Here is a 16338-nt window from a genome sequence, read left to right on the forward strand (position 1 = left end):
TGCTCTGATTTCATCGCTGATCATATTAAGTACCCAACTAGTTAACCCTCCTTGCCAAGGAGGATGTCATCTTCTTTCTTAAAGATGGTATGAATAAATTTGCTTTTGTTTCATGAGTGGAAATTGAAGATATGAAGTACTCTTTTCATTGTGAAACTGATATTTTTGATATTTTGCAGATTTTATTTTCTTAAATTTCTCTTCTGTGTTCAAAAGCAAATGACTAGAAAAAAATTCATATGGTTTACTACCAGTATGCAGGTGTTTTTGTGTATGTGTATATATATATATATATATATATATATATATATATATATATATATATATATATATATATATGTATATATGTATATGTGTATATATATGTATATGTATATATGTGTATATATATGTATATATATATATGTATATATGTATATGTATATATATATATATATATATATATATATATATATATATATATATATATATATATATATATATATATATATATATATATATATATGTATATATATGTATGTATATATATATATATATATATATATATATATATATATATATATATAAATAAATATATATATCTTGTTGCGGCCACGGGTACCAACATTAGGACCGCCAATATGAAAAGTCTTTCTGGAATATTGGCCGGCCACCGTCCAGTGACCCACACGGTCCGTTATCTCCTGTGCAGCTATTGTCAGGCCAGGCCAGATCAGATCTGTGACTTGCTCCAGGTATCACGTAAACCTGTACTGACCTGTTCCATGGTCGGGTTGTCGGCGACTGAACCGTCTCCCCCATCAGGTTTTTTTTAGTGAGGAGGGTGTTTGGATATGGACACCCAGCAGGATTAAAAACAAAACCTGTCAAAGGGCGGAGGAGCTCCTTGTGAGCCAACGCCATCCATATCTAGTACCCAACTGTGTCTGCGGACGTCCTCCTGCAGTTGGGTTACTTCTTATTAGGAGGTTGGTGGTAGGATTTGCACTCCGGCCACCGTAAAACCCTTCATTCCGCAAAACACAAAAACGCAAATAAATCTGAAAACCCACTACGTGGGAGTACCTCCTGTGCAGCTTCCCTTCGCAGGGCAGCTCACGGGATGACGGGATTGGGGCAAAGCCTTTGGGACCCCCAATCTTTGATGATAGGAGGGAAACCAAGGGGTAACATTCCCAGGTCAGATTGTGTTGTGGTGGTGCTGAGGTGTCATCCACCAGACGGCGGTCTCCTTGGGTTAACCTGAGGCGGTCCCTTCGGATGGGTGCCTGGAATGTCCTATCCCTAAGAGAGGATGATCACCTGTCTCTATTACTGTCTGAGCTCAAGCGTTTGGACATCGGTATTGCAACTCTCTGAGGTTCGGAGACCAGATTGCGGAGAGATAATGCTGGGTGGTTACACCTACTATTGGTCTGGTCACTCTGATCCATCAGCTGTCGAGTTGGACGTCATGGTTGTTACAATAACTGTTGCTGAACCCCCCCCCCCCCAATCAACTGTGATCTTCGCTTGTGGAAACACAGGCTGCGGTGAACCGGTTGAAAAGGGGTAAAGCTAAAGGGATCTGTGGCATCCATGCTGAACTTCTCAAGGCTGGTGGAAATGCTGTACATGTCATTGCATGCATTTTCTTGTTCTGTCTTGAACACAGGCATCATCCTAACTGACTGGAAGAGGGGCCTTGTTGTCCCTCTCTGGAAAGGGAAGGGTGATCGCCAAGACTGCAACAACTACCGAGGGGTGACGCTGCTCTCAGTGCCGGGAAAGGTCTTTGCTCAGATTATGCTTGATAGGGTTCGCCACCATCTGCTTGAGCACCAGCGTCCAGAGCAGTCAGGCTTTGCACCAAAGAGGTCAACGATTGACTGTATCCTTGCTCTTCGGGTCCTCACCGAACGCAGACGAGAGTTTCGGCAGGGGCTGCTTGCAGCTTGTGTTGATCTCTGTAAAGCGTTTGATTCAGTGAATCGGGATGCCCTCTGGAGGATTATTGGTCTTTGTGGGGTGCCACCAAAACTGGTCGATCTGATTTCTGAACTCTACTCTGGTACTGAGAGTGCTGTGAGATGTGGTGGTACCATCTCTGACTTATTTCCAGTTGTTACTGGAGTTTGTCAGGGGTGTGTACTGGCCCCCTACACTTTTCAGCACTCGTATGGACTGGATTCTAGGGAGGATGTCAGAGAGATCAAGCTGTGGTGCATCGTTTGGGAATGTCAAGATCTCTGACCTTGATTTTGCAGATGATTCACTCATCTTTGCTGAGACTTTAGATATCCTTCGGGGGCCCTCAAGGTGCTGAATGAAGAGTAGGAGCCGCTGGGATTACGGATTTCCTGGGTCAAAACTAAGATCCAGGCTTTCAATGACATCTTGGATGCTGCTGTTCTGTCTGTGCCTGTTTGTGGTGAGGATGTTGAGGTCGTGGAGAGATTCACTTACCTTGGCAGTGATATTCATGTCTCTGCTGGCTGTGAGTCAGAGGTCAAGAGACGTCTGGGTTGGGCCTGGGGAGTCATGGATTCACAGGATAATGGGGTGTGGCACTGCCGGTATCTGTGCGGCAGGACGAAAGTCCGAGTCTTCAGGTCCTTGGTACTTCCAGTCTTGCTCTATGGATGCGAGACTTGGACTCTGACCAAGGATCTGAGACGGAGATTTAATTCCTTTGGTACCAGGTCTCTTCAGAGAATCCTTGGCTATCGCTGGTCGAACTTTGTGTCCAACAAACGGTTTCTGAGAGAGACTCAAATGAGATTTGTTCAATTTGATTTGTTCAAATGAGACCTGCATAGTCCGTGAGCGTCACCTGTGGCTGTATGGACATGTGGCTTGTTTTCCTGACGCTCATCCTGCCCACCAGATTCTCTCAGCAAGGGAGTCTCGTGAATGGAGGAGGCCAATGGGCCGACCACGTGCCTCGTGGTTGCAGCAGGTTGATCGGCATCTCAAGGAGATGGGGATGGGCCAGGCATCTGCCTGGGGGATGGCCAGACGGAGGCCCCTGGAGTACCGGCGGAAAGTGGACACAGCAACGTGCTGCTCTGGCGCATGCTCCCATACCTGACCTGACCTGACGGGTACTGAGACACCAGCTTGTCACTCGGGGGGATTAATCCCCGGTTGTCCTCGGAAGAGCTGGTCCTGGGGCCACCGCTCACAATTAACGTTGTGGTACGGTGGGTTGTTTTAAAACCACGAACGCCACCCAGTTAACCAAGTGTTCCAGTGTCCACCATCTAATTATGCCATTTAACTAGACGTCACGTGGTTACCTGAGCAGGGAGCGCGCCCTCGGCAAAGCACCAATATTATCTCGATAAGATTTTAATTAGGGCGGCCGAGCGTTTTGACCGCTGGTGCGTGCCGACTATTTTTGTTCAAATCTGTGGTAATTACCTCCCAGTCTATTGAGGTTCGGACAATGCTCGACCAATGGAAGGAAAGGACAAACACGGACAGGTTGGAAGTTGACAAATGATTTGTTAATAATCAAATAAATAAATAAAAAGAACTTTTTATTTTCTGAGGTAAATAAATGAATAAGTTTCAGAGCAACTGAAATGAATAATTACTCAGGCAAAATCAATCAAAATGCCAGGAAAGAGACAGAGAACAGATGCTTATCAGGGGTTGACTTACTGACAGCTAATCACAGACAAGGGTACCCAGCAGATCATTAAGAGGGGGGGGGGGGGGAGAAGAGTCGTCTCGCTCACCAGAGAGTAGTTGTCCGTGAAGTGAAAATGTCCTGAAATGTGTGCGTGCATATCACGTCCGTCGCCAGCACCCACCCTTGCAGTGCACCCTCTCGAGAACAGCCTTGAACGCCAGTCGACGTCTGGGAGGGCACTGATATTGTCTATCATGGGTTTTGACCCTGGTGCTGCGACACGGACAGCTCCTCACCCTTCACGAAACCAGTGACGTCCAGTGACCCACACGATTCGTTGTTGGCCTGGTCAGACATGCACCACACGCTTGCTCACTTGCGGGCTCGCACGCTTCCTCGCTTGCACGCTTCCTCTCTGGCTCACTTCTTCCCTCGCGCGCTTCAACTCTCGCTTACTTCTCGGCTCGCTTGCCCGCTTCTTGCTCGCTTCTCTCGCGCTTCCTCTCTCGCTCACTTCTCTCCTTCTTTTGTGCGCTTACACCCGCTTCTTGCTCGCTTCTCACGCGCTTCCTCTCTTGCTTGCTTTTCGCGTGCTTCCTCTCTCGCTTTCTTTTTTATCTGCGGCCCGTCTAGGCGGGTGCAGAGTCCCCCAAGCTCACCCCTCCCCACTTGTGCACCGTTACCATGATAACCCATGCACTCCAAAAAAGGCGGGTGTCGGCGCTCACGAAAGAAATATGTGCATTAACGTTGCTGAGGAAAATAATGCGGGGTCAGTGCTCGCAAAATAAATATGTGTAAACGTGTCTGTCGTGAAGAAAAAAAAAAGCTTCCCATTAAGAGAGGGGATCTATTCTTCACCCTTCTCAACATGTCACATTTAATATCCCATTAGCATAACCCGCGCTCTGCGCGACATGTTGGGGTGGGTGTGTTTGAGAAAGGAACTGATGCAGAGTATCAGTCGTAATTTTACTTTAATGCAGTAAGTGGAATACGATTTCACTGTTTCAGAACCATTTTATTTACTTTTTTGTACCATGTACCTCATATGGTCTTTGAGATAATGTAAGCCGAATATCACGTTACTCGAGCGCAGAACAAAGTCGAAGATAGCGCGACACGAAACCACAAACTCGGAAATAATATATAAGATTAGACATGGGGATGAGGCTAATCTGAACATGCATTTAAGGAAATAACTGTCTGAGGACCTGAATGTGTGGATGCATTCATCAGACCGGATTCTGAAATCCATAACTATATATATATATATATATATATATATATATATATATATATATATATATATATACTTTTTCTCTTGTACATTAGGAAATTTTCAATGAAATAAAATTAACGTTTTTATGCGTATATTTCAGTCTTTCTTTTATGCACCAAATGCATTGATATAAAATAATGACGAGTTAAAGATGAAGGGCTTCAGTCAATCGGGTTCCGTGAGTTGGAAAAATCCTCGGGCAAGACGAACTCCATGCGATGACGTTTGCAGAACTCTCCGGGGCACATTCAGACCTCCATGCTTGTAGCACGTCCTGCACCACTCCAGCAAACTGACAAGCTCTGAAGTCTCAGCACCTTGCTGCACAAAGAGCTGTCACATCCACCCTTCCTGGTTTGTGGAGTGGGTATCGGTCCAAAAGCTTTAAACCCATTGGTCCAGCAGGCCGATCACTCGCGCCCCTTGCTAGGCCACACCCTAACGTTCAAACCATCCAATTAGGACATGAATTGGGGCTCGGTGACATCATAAGGCTTACTTACGTTTACCGTAATGCTACTGTGAAGAATATAGAAAATAGAGTATTAAAAACAATAAAATAATCAGAGAAATGATTGACATGTAAAAGTGAAATTATCGAGGGATGAGAAGGATGACAAATAACTACTACCACGTGGTCTCTGGAAAGCCAGTGGGGGATTTGATCAGGCGGCTATGCTGAATACACGCCAAGAAATATCTAACTATTGTAAATGAATTATCCCTAGCCATAGGCCATTTTCGTGACAATATTCTAACCGCAATGAGAAGCAAAGAAACACTGACATTTGGGGCATTCGTCCTTCAATGAAGCCTGTTGCTGACTGTTTGAACACAGCTGAGGTGATGAACCCATTATTTGGAGAGTTTCTGGTCAGAAAGGGTCAAAATCTCAATGAAGAACAGAGTGCAGATGATGATCCAGGCATTCTTAAAATTGGTTGCAAATTACTGAGGTTATGACTTTCGGCATATAACTATTTTGAAGTTTGCTATCAAGATAGAGTTAAGTATCAGGTAATGTAGAATTAATATCACTATCACTTAAAACTTCCCTTGCATGTGAATTTAATGCATTAGGAATAACTGTTACTGTTAAATAAATTATTGTAATTGTGAAGAACAACTTGATAAACAAAAAGGTGCGTGCGTGCGTGCGCTGTGGCACTGCCTGTTACTTTAATGATACAACTCCTTTCACCCACCCTTTTCCCCATCGATAATTATTTGTTTTAAAGTGAGATATTATGGAATCATTCCAGATGCGGACATCTGGAAGGAGACATCAAAGAGACGTCTCCAGTGTTTCTGCAGTTCTTGGAGACTGTGTGGCAACTGGCTCAACAGTTTCCCTCGGCATTTGAATTCGGAGAAGAATTGCTGATTCAACTGCATCACCACACCACTTCTTGCCAGTTTGGGAACTTTCTGGGAAACTGTGATAACAACCGCCAGATGCTCAGGTCTGTCTTCCATTTCTGCAGGCTCTCAGTAATCTGCATCTTTTAAACACTTTCCTCAATAATTTTGATAACGTTAATCCCTCGTTTAATTGTCTCAGCAATCTTTAAGCTGCCAACCATTCGAGAATTAGAAAAAAATAGTCTGATGCATCTTTCGCCTGTTCTGTCATTAATGTTCACAGCCATGTGGCTTATTTGTTCCTATCTTCAATCAACTTTCACTTTTGTAACCAGAATTCATAGAACACCTTACCCCATGCAGTGTTCAAGTTACAATTCAGTTGAAATAAACCACAGAAAGAGCAGAGGGTGCAAGACCACAAAGGAGATGGTAGAAGATAGAGAGACCACCAACCTGTCTGTGATGGCAAAGTGAGAAGCCCATTGACTCAGCTTCAGCGTGGGAGATTCCATTGATCTTAAAGGTCTTGGTTTCCACAGCATCAAGTTGAGCAATATGTGAGGCAGGGGAGCCAATCCAGAGGGGAAAGCAGTACTCCATCAAGCTGTGGATAAAGGCCTTGTAAGTGGATAGGAGTTCAGGTGTGTGAAGGAAAAATCCTCACCAGGATTTCCGGGTGTTCTCTGAACTCTCGATTTTTGATTTTATTTTGCCAGCAATTCGGAGTGTTGTTTTAAAGGCTGGTGAAGTACATAATTTGTGCTGTAATTTTAACAGTTGCCAATGATGCAGAAGCAATAATCTTCCATTCATTGCTCATCATTCATTCCCACCATCATTTTGGATATTTTATTTGACATTGTTAAAATGGTCATCACGTTAGTTTGCTCTTTCTTCCCCTACCCCTCCCACCCCGTGATATTTTCCTTTTTATTTTCATCACTTCTAAATATCTTTAACTTCCTGTGTTTGCCCATTAGAGTGCGGGATCGCACATATTCTGTTTGGGCTCATCTCTGGGACCAGCGGGACACCTTTGCCAACCCTCACTACCGCCCGAACAACAATGCAGGGCCAATTTGGCCAAATACAGCTGCCTGCAACTTTATGTAGGTTGAGCACAATCACAGTACTGCCTTCATGTTACTGCCTTCTTGTAAGGGTACTTAGAGTGCTGTGCTTGCACAGCCTTCCAGTAGCATGATTGCATGTCTTCCATAGTACTGTCGTCCTGCGAGTTTACTTGAAATTGAGATTAACTTGGTGTAGTGTGGTTGCAGGTTTTGGAGAGGCATGTACAACCACTTTGAAACAAGTCTACAACCACGACAGAGTTATTTGAAGGCATTGACTGCAATGCAAAAGCGATGCAATGAGCTGGAGCAGGAGGTTGACCAACTGGAAGATGTATGTTTGTGCCTTTTGTATCTTGTTTTTTTTGTATCTGCCAACTTTAAGATAAGGTTTAACACTAACTTTCCTTTACATTATGATGAATCATGAGATTGATTGATTGTAGTAACAACTAACAAAGCTCCGGTGAGCTGTTTGGGAAGCAAATGCAACAACATGCATGAGTTTGTATTGCAAGGCTTTAAATAAATATCGCACCCATTTCCAATGGAAGCGAGTGGTTCAGTTTGGCATTTTTAATATGAAATGGCGAAACGCTAGAAACGAAGAAAAACCATTCAAATTACCCTTTCGAACCCCCCTTTAGAATCCTTCAGAACCCTCTGGGATCACCCTTGAGAATTACCCTTTAGATTTACCCTTCAGAAAACCCTTTAGAATAACCCTTCAGAATAACCCTTCAGAATAACCCTTCAGAATAACCCTTTAGAATAACCCTTTAGAATAACCCTTTAGAATAACCCTTTAGAATAACCCTTTAGAATAACCCTTTAGAATAACCCTTTAGAATAACCCTTGAGAATAACCCTTTAGAATAACCCGTTAGAGTTACCCTTTGGAATAACCCTTTAGAATAACCCTTCGGAATAACCCTTTAGAAATAACCCTTGAGAATAACCCTTGAGAATAACCCTTTAGAATAACCCTTTAGAATAACCCTTTAGAATAACCCTTTAGAATAACCCTTTAGAATAACCCTTTAGAATAACCCTTTAGAATAACCCTTTAGAATAACCCTTTAGAATAACCCTTAAGAATAACCCTTCAGAATAACACTTTGGAATTACCCTTTCGAATAACCCTTGAGAATTACCCTTTGCAATTACCCTTTAAAATAACCCTTGAGAATTACCCTTGAGAATTACCCTTGAGAATTACCCTTGAGAATTATGCTTCAAAATTACCCTTCAGAATAACCCTTCAGAATAACCCTTTAGAATTACCTTTTAGAATAACCCTTCAGAATAACCCTTCAGAATAACCCTTCAGAATTACCCTTTGGAATATCCCTTTAGAATATCCCTTCAGAATAACCCTTCAGAATAACCCTTCAGAATTACCCTTTAGAATAACCCTTGCGAATTACACTTGAGAATAACCCTTCAGAATAACCCTTCAGAATAACCCTTCAGAACAACCCTTCAGAATAACCCTTCAGAATAACCCTTCAGAATAACCCTTCAGAATAACCCTTCAGAATAACCCTTCAGAATAACCCTTCAGAATAACCCTTCAGAATAACCCTTTGGAATAACCCTTTGGAATAACCCTTTAGAATAACCCTTTGGAATAACCCTTTGGAATAACCCTTTAGAATAACCCTTCAGAATAACCCTTCAGAATAACCCTTTAGAATAACCCTTTAGAATAACCCTTTGGAATAACCCTTTGGAATAACCCTTTAGAATAACCCTTTAGAATAACCCTTTGGAATAACCCTTTGGAATAACCCTTTGGAATAACCCTTTAGAATAACCCTTTAGAATAACCCTTCAGAATAACCCTTTAGAATAACCCTTTAGAATAACCCTTTAGAAATAGCCCTTTAGAAATAGCCCTTTAGAATAACCCTTCAGAATAACCCTTTAGAATAGCCCTTTCGAATAGCCCTTTCGAATAGCCCTTTCGAATAGCCCTTTCGAATAGCCCTTGAGAATAACCCTTGAGAATAACCCTTGAGAATAACCCTTGAGAATAACCCTTGAGAATAACCCTTGAGAATAACCCTTGAGAATAACCCTTGAGAATAACCCTTGAGAATAACCCTTGAGAATAACCCTTGGGAATTACCCTTGGAATTACCCTTGGAATTACCCTTGGAATTTCCCTTTAGAATAACCCTTTAGAATAACCCTTTAGAATAACCCTTTAGAATAACCCGTTAGAATTACCCTTTAGAATTACACGTTGGAATAACCCTTTGGAATAACCAAGCTGTTACATTTTATCCTATTTCATGGGTGTCTTGCACTTTACTATGCTTGGGGACCTGTTAGGGTCCACTGATGCTAGGTTGAAAAAGCTTGCTTTGGATCATTGTGATGGATCCAGCCATAATCTACCATTTCTCGATGAGCATCTTGAAAGTATGATTTTTTGTGGTAAAACATCTACACATTGTTTCTGCTGTATTAATAAATTGCTGCGCTCTCTTCTCTTCCAGAAATGTCATAGTTTTTTAAAATACATTCATATATATGACCTTTGTGATCTTGTTTCTTTTTACAAATGGAGTATAATGAGCTTACTGATTTTTAGCAGTGAAGTTTTGTGGCGTTTAACCAACTCTATCTCTGCTCACGTCACATGTTCTCATTTAAACCTTTTCCACACCCTTTCCCTTGACTGTCCCTGCAGCGTCTCACACTGCTTCAAGGTCCACGGCCAGACAAAGCCCAGATCAGACGGTTGCCCACCTCTGTGGGCCTGAATCCCCCTCCTCCCGACTCTAATTCAATGTCTACTCCCTCACTTTCTCCTGGTACTCCACAGGATGCATATGCTGGTGTTCCCAACAATACAACAAATTTGGTCACTCTTCCTTCGAGTTCTCCTTCATCCAGTGATGGTAGTAGTGGTGTTGATGATGATGATGATGATGATGATGATGATGATTTTGTGATCTCAAATGGAGTTTTGAGCTGCAGTGACAATTCGGAAGGACTTGAATAACCAAAGTAAGAGATTTGGAGGAAAAAAGTAGAAGAAGCAAGACCTTTGTAACGACATTACAAATATTGCTCCATGTTCATACATTTTTATATATTTGGCGAAGCCTATGGGATTGAAAGGTGTTTATTACATAAATGAGTGCAACATTTTGTTGAAATGCACTGAGCTTGGCACTAGAAAAATAAAATATGCACTGTGTAATCAAATTATTTGGCGTGTTTGGGAAGTCCTTAATGGCTTAATCAGCTATGGAGATAAAGGTGGAATGTCCTTTCCATAATTTTGCATCTGTATATTGTATACTGAATGTGTCATGGTCAGAAGCTCAGCTTGGTGTATATAGTAAACTTCCTTTTGCAGTGGATATATCAAGATATTAGTTTGAAATACACAAGGTGATGTATATTCTATTCATTTATTTCCACTGTACGTAAGAACTTGGTCTTCAGACAAAGTTTTTCCTTCACATTGGCATTGGAGATGAAAGCAAGTCAATTATGTTGGTATTTTCCACTTTTGTGTGGGTTTTTTTAAAATTTTATTTGAACTCAACCCAGTGGACACAGTTATGGGAATGTAATGGAGAAGTAATTGGACGAGAAAATATTTGTTCTTGAATCATCAGAGTCAAACTTGAATCTTTTTGCCGTCGTGTTTGTCTGAAAGAAATGAGAACTTATTGCAGCTTGTGCCAAAAGGGCTTTGCAGTCACCTCCTGCAAGACGCATGGCATTGGTGTAAAATGTTGCTCTTAGCTATGAAAATGATTGGACAAAAAGCAACATGTTTATTGCTGTGTCTTGCAGGTAAAGTGCTTTGGATGTGTGGATGGAGGGGTTGGGGTGGGGGAATAGAGTAGCACTTTAATAATAATAATAATAATAATAATAATAATAAAAGGAACAACATTGTGTTACTTTTTTTGTATTCTTGGAGCGACAGCCTCGGCTGTCCGTGAATTAAGCGTTTGGTTTTTCTCTCGCCATTCTTCATAGAAAATGCAAAAGTACATCAAAGAATCAAACTTACTTTGTGCTCTTGACATGGGAATTTGCAGACCACCTACAAACCGCCTATGTTGGAATGGGGTTGAGGGTTGTGGATTGAGAGAAAGTAAGGTAATGGTGGAGGATATTGCTCACCTTCATGGCTTTCCATTGGGGTGAGCTGTAGTCTAATTCTCTTTGGGATTAAATGTTTATTACACATGCAAATGTGGCAACATTTTTGACCTTCACATCCACGATATCAATCGGTCCCAATCCCACCCTCCGTGCATGAAATGCAAATTAGAACTTGATTGTTTTCACAATTTGACATCTCACTGCCAGAACATGCAGTGCAATTTTTGAAGTTTAAAAACCACCACAAAAACCCCCGACATTGTAATATTTTCTAAGATCTGAAGTACCCGGCGTTGCCTGGGAAATTCAATGCAATATGTGGTGAAATGTTTCCTGGATGACAAATTGGGGAATGTTGGACTTGTGGTTTTGATTGAATTACCAATCTTGGGCATTGCAAAGTCTATGTCTGCTCTGTAGTCTCAGCTGCCCAGGAGGCTGTTTGTCTTGCACGTTGATCCTCAACCCAAGCCTCTGTCTGCTCTGTCATCTCAGCTGCTTGCCTTGCACGTTGATCATTGAGCCGAGCCTGCGTCTGCTCTTGAGTGTCAAGTGACTTGAAGACTGCCATTCTCTTTGCATCTGATTGTTGTTTTTTTCTGCCCATCAGGTGTCTTTGGTGCCATGTGGCAGTATTTATATTGCAAGCAAGGTCCTGTAGGTTAAGATATTTCTTAACAGAAGTGTTGCCATGGTACTTCCAGAAGTGCTCTGGTGGGCATCTTACCATGTTGATCTTCGTGATGTGGTAGATTAAAGTTAAAAAGCAATAGAGGGATCGTATCGAGACAGGAAGGACAAGAGGTTGGGGTATACATATTGTTACGAATTTGGAATTCGATTGCACACAACATACAGGTTCCTTTAGTCAGCTATGTCGATAAGTGCTTTTTCCCTAGATAGCTCACCTTCCATTGTTTAAATGTTCAGAAATCGATTAGATGCGCTGCGGATCAATTTAATAGTTAGGGAACGAATCAATGGAGTCGTCCCTCCCCCTCTTCTGCGAATAGGAAGAAGAAACCTGCCGTCCCGTGATTCATGTCAACAACTCCCACCCGTGATTGAGCGGGGGATGGAGCATGAGGGCATGAGTCACACCGGGAGCGGGGGAAGGGCGGAAGAGGATAAGGAAGAGATCCTTTCTTGGTTCGTGTTCGGAGTTGGAGAAAGGAGTTGAGGGTAGTCGTTCAGCAGACCTTCGGGTCCTGTTTGGCTTGGGTTAGGGTTGAGGCCTTCGGAAGCTTTTTGCTTCGGCTGGCTCAGTGAGCTTCGGCTGCGGCCTGGTTCGGGAGGAAGCTTTTTGGAGGCTTTTTGCTTTGGTGGTTCAGTGGACCTTCTGCTTGGCTCGGTAGACTTCTTGGAGAGCTGCTTTGCTTTGGAAGAAAGTCGAGCCGGTTGCTTGGCTCGAGCTGCGAATGGTGGCTGCTTCTTCTTCTTGGTTCGTGGAGCTCTTTGTTCTCCGTTTGGTTCCTGGCTTGGTGCGAATCATCGACCTCTTCTTGGAGGTGGTTCCTTGGGGGAAGCGGCGCATCGATGGGAAGGATCGGCACATCGATGGGAAGGATTGGCACATCGACGGGAATGATTGGCGCCACGTCTCACCAGCACGTGTTGAGAAGCGCGGGAGGATTCGCGGGAGCTCGGGAGGGATCGCGGACCAGCGATTGGATCCAGCTCGCTCTCGCTGGAGCCCAGGTCCGAACAACTTGAAGACCACACGAGGTGGAGATGTTCGAGATAGGCTCTGGGTTTCATCTCACCTGCCCTCCGAGCTGGAACTCGTGATTAAAGGCCTCTGCCACCATTTATTGGTTGTGTGTGTGTGCGTGCGTGTGTCCGTGGGCCCGTGTCTACTAAGTAGTAAAAACTGTTAAGTAATTGTGTAGAACGGTTGTAGTTCTCCTGTCATGCGTGTTGGCCTTGTATAATTCAGGTCAGGTCAGGTATGGGAGCATGTGCCAGAACAGCGCGTCCCTGTGTCCACTTTCCGCCGGTACTCCAGGGGCCTCCGTCTGGCCATCCCCCAGGCAGATGCCAGGCCCATCCCCATCTCCTTGAGATGATGGTCAACCTGTTGCAACCATGAGGCACGTGGTTGGCCCACTGGCCTCCTCCACTCATGAGACTCCCTCGCTGAGAGAATCTGGTGAGCAGGATCAGAGTCAGGAAAACGAGCCACATGTCCATACAGCCACAACTGACGCTCACGGACTATGCAGGTAACAAATCTCATCCGAGTCTCTCTCAGCAACCGCTCGTTGGACACAAAATCCGACCAGCGATAGCCAAGGATTCTCCGAAGAGACCTGGTACCAAAGGAATTAAGTCTCTGTCTCAGATCCTTGGTCAGAGTCCAAGTCTCGCACCCATAGAGCAAGACTGGAAGTACCAAGGACCTGAAGACTCGGACTTTCGTCCTCCCGCACAGGTACCGGCAGCGCCACACCCCATGATCCAGTGAATCCATGACTCCCCAGGCCCGACCCAGACGTCTATTGACCTCTGACTCGCAGCCAGCAGAGACATGAATATCACTGCCAAGGTAAGTGAATCTCTCCATGACCTCAACATCCTCACCACAAACAGACACAGACAGGACAGCAGCATCCAAGATGTCACCAAAAGCCTGGATCTTAGTTTTGACCCAAGAAACCCGTAATCCCAACGGCTCCGACTCTTCATTCAGCACCTCGAGGGCCCCCAAGAGGATATCTAAAGTCTCCGCAAAGATGACTGCATCATCTGCAAAATCAAGGTCCGAGATCTTGACATTCCCAAATGATGCACCGCAACTTGATCTCTCCGACATCCTCCCTAAAATCCAGTCCATACAAGTGCTGAAAAGTGTGGGGTCAAGTACACATCCCTGACGAACTCCAGTAACAACTGGAAATAAGTCAGAGATGGTACCACCACACTTCACAGCACTCTCAGTACCAGAGTAAAGTTCAGACATCAGATCGATCAGTTTTGGTGGCACCCCACGAAGACCAAGAATCCTCCAGAGGACATCCCGATTCACTGAATCGAACGCTTTACAGAGATCAACATAGGCTGCAAGCAGCCCCTGCCGAAACTCTCGTCTGCGTTCGGTGAGGACACGAAGTGCAAGGATACGGTCAATTGTTGACCTCTTTGGTGTAAAGCCTGACTGCTCTGGACGTAACACCCTTGATTGTAACACCCTTGACGTCCAACTCGACAGTTGGGGGATCAGCCTGGTACAACCGCTCAAAGTAACCGGCCCAGCGGGCCTTCACTTCAGACTCCTCTGTTAAGAGCCTTCCACTCTCTGCTCTAAATGCAGTGCTCCGAGGGATGGGCTTGGATGAACGTAATGCGCGAATTCCCCTGTAAGCGGGACGAGAATCACCTGTCCACAGGTGATGCTCTACCCCCTCACAGATTCCTCGCACATAGGCCTCCTTGTCCACCCTCAGTGCACGTACAGTTTTACGCCTCAGCTCCCTGAACAGCTCAGCTCTGCCATTCAGCCTGGCCCTGCGACTCTGGTCAATGGTATCCAGTGTCCCTTGAGAGACAAAATTCTTCTTTGCCCTGCGGTGAGCTCCAAGGCATCCACCGGCAACATCAAGGATGGTGGTCTTGAAGGCGCTCCACAACTCTTCAGGACCCCCCAAAGCACCCAGACCCCCCAAGTGTCCACTCAGCCTGTTCGCAAACTCCTCAGCTACTCTCTCATCCCTGAGCTTGGCAACATCCAGCCGAGGCTGGGATGGTACCATTCTCCAGGATTCAAGGTGCAGCTTTAGAGTTGCTACAACAAGCCTGTGGTCAGTATTGAGGAACTGAGCACTCCGGTAGACCCTGCAGTTCTGGATCATCCTCCAACGACCGTCAATGAGGACATGGTCAATCTCCTTTGCCACACCGCCAGCGTTGGAATACCAAGTCCAGTGATGAGCTTGTGGGCGCTGAAACCATGAACCAGCCACCCTAAGTCCATGACTTCTTGCAAAGTCAAGGAACTTAGTGCTATTCTGGTTCATAGTTCCTGACCCATGGGGACCAACACACACCTCATAACCGTCCCTATCAGTTCCAGTCGATGCATTGAAATCCCCCAAGACTAGAAGTGTATCTCATCTGGGGCACTGATCAACCACAGACTTTAGTGTGGCGTAGAATGCATCCTTCACGGTGAAATCACTCGCCTCAGTCGGAGCATAAACAGAGACCAGGGAAATGACACCTAAGGAGTGACGAATCCTTAATCTCATAATACGCTCGTTGACCGGTGTTACCTCAATTATCATTGGGGTCAGCTTATTGGACACAGCTACAGCAACTCCTTGGGTATGGTAACCATCAGAGCGACCAGACCAATAGTAGGTGTAACCACCCACCATTATCTCGCCGCAATCCGGTCTCCGAACCTCAGAGAGAGCTACAATCCCGATGTCCAAACGCTTGAGCTCAGATGATAACAGAGACAGGTGATCATCCTCTCTTAGGGATAGGACATTCCAGGCACCCACCCGAAGGGACCGCCTCAGGTTGACCCAAGGAGACCGCCGTCTGGTGAACGACACCTCAGCACTACTCCGACACACTCTCCCGCAATCTGACCCAGGGATGTTACCCCGTGGTTTCCCTCCTATCATCAAAGATTGGGGGTCCCAAAGGCTTTGCCCCAATCCCGTCATCCGGTGAGCTGCCCTGCGAAGGGAAGCTGCACAGGAGGTACTCCCACGGAGTGGGTTTTCAGATTTTTTTGCGTTTTGCGGAATGAAGGGTTTTACGGTGGCTGGAGTGCAAATCCTGCCACCAACCTCCTAATAAGAAGTGACCCAACTGCAGGAGGACGTCCGCAGACACATTTGGGCACGAGATATGGATGG

The 16338-nt window shown here is 44.7% G+C and overlaps 1 protein-coding gene across 1 annotated transcript in view; it reads left to right on the forward strand.

The window, feature by feature from the left end:
* Positions 1-10555, forward strand: part of LOC147024797 (phosphatidylinositol-3,5-bisphosphate 3-phosphatase MTMR6-like) — a 97778-nt gene extending 87223 nt beyond the window's left edge. Inside the window, exons 12-15 of the mRNA XM_085885064.1 lie at positions 6161-6361; positions 7244-7372; positions 7544-7670; positions 10035-10555. Of these exons, the coding sequence (XP_085741190.1) occupies positions 6161-6361; positions 7244-7372; positions 7544-7670; positions 10035-10349 (772 nt within the window). The 3' untranslated portion in view covers positions 10350-10555. The remainder of the gene's footprint in view (positions 1-6160; positions 6362-7243; positions 7373-7543; positions 7671-10034) is intronic.
* Positions 10556-16338: the final 5783 nt, after the last annotated feature.

Source organism: Eptatretus burgeri, chromosome 6 (assembly GCF_056783735.1).
Source record: "Eptatretus burgeri isolate ZD-2024b chromosome 6, Ebu_testis_v1, whole genome shotgun sequence".
NCBI classification, from domain to species: Eukaryota; Metazoa; Chordata; class Myxini; order Myxiniformes; family Myxinidae; genus Eptatretus; species Eptatretus burgeri.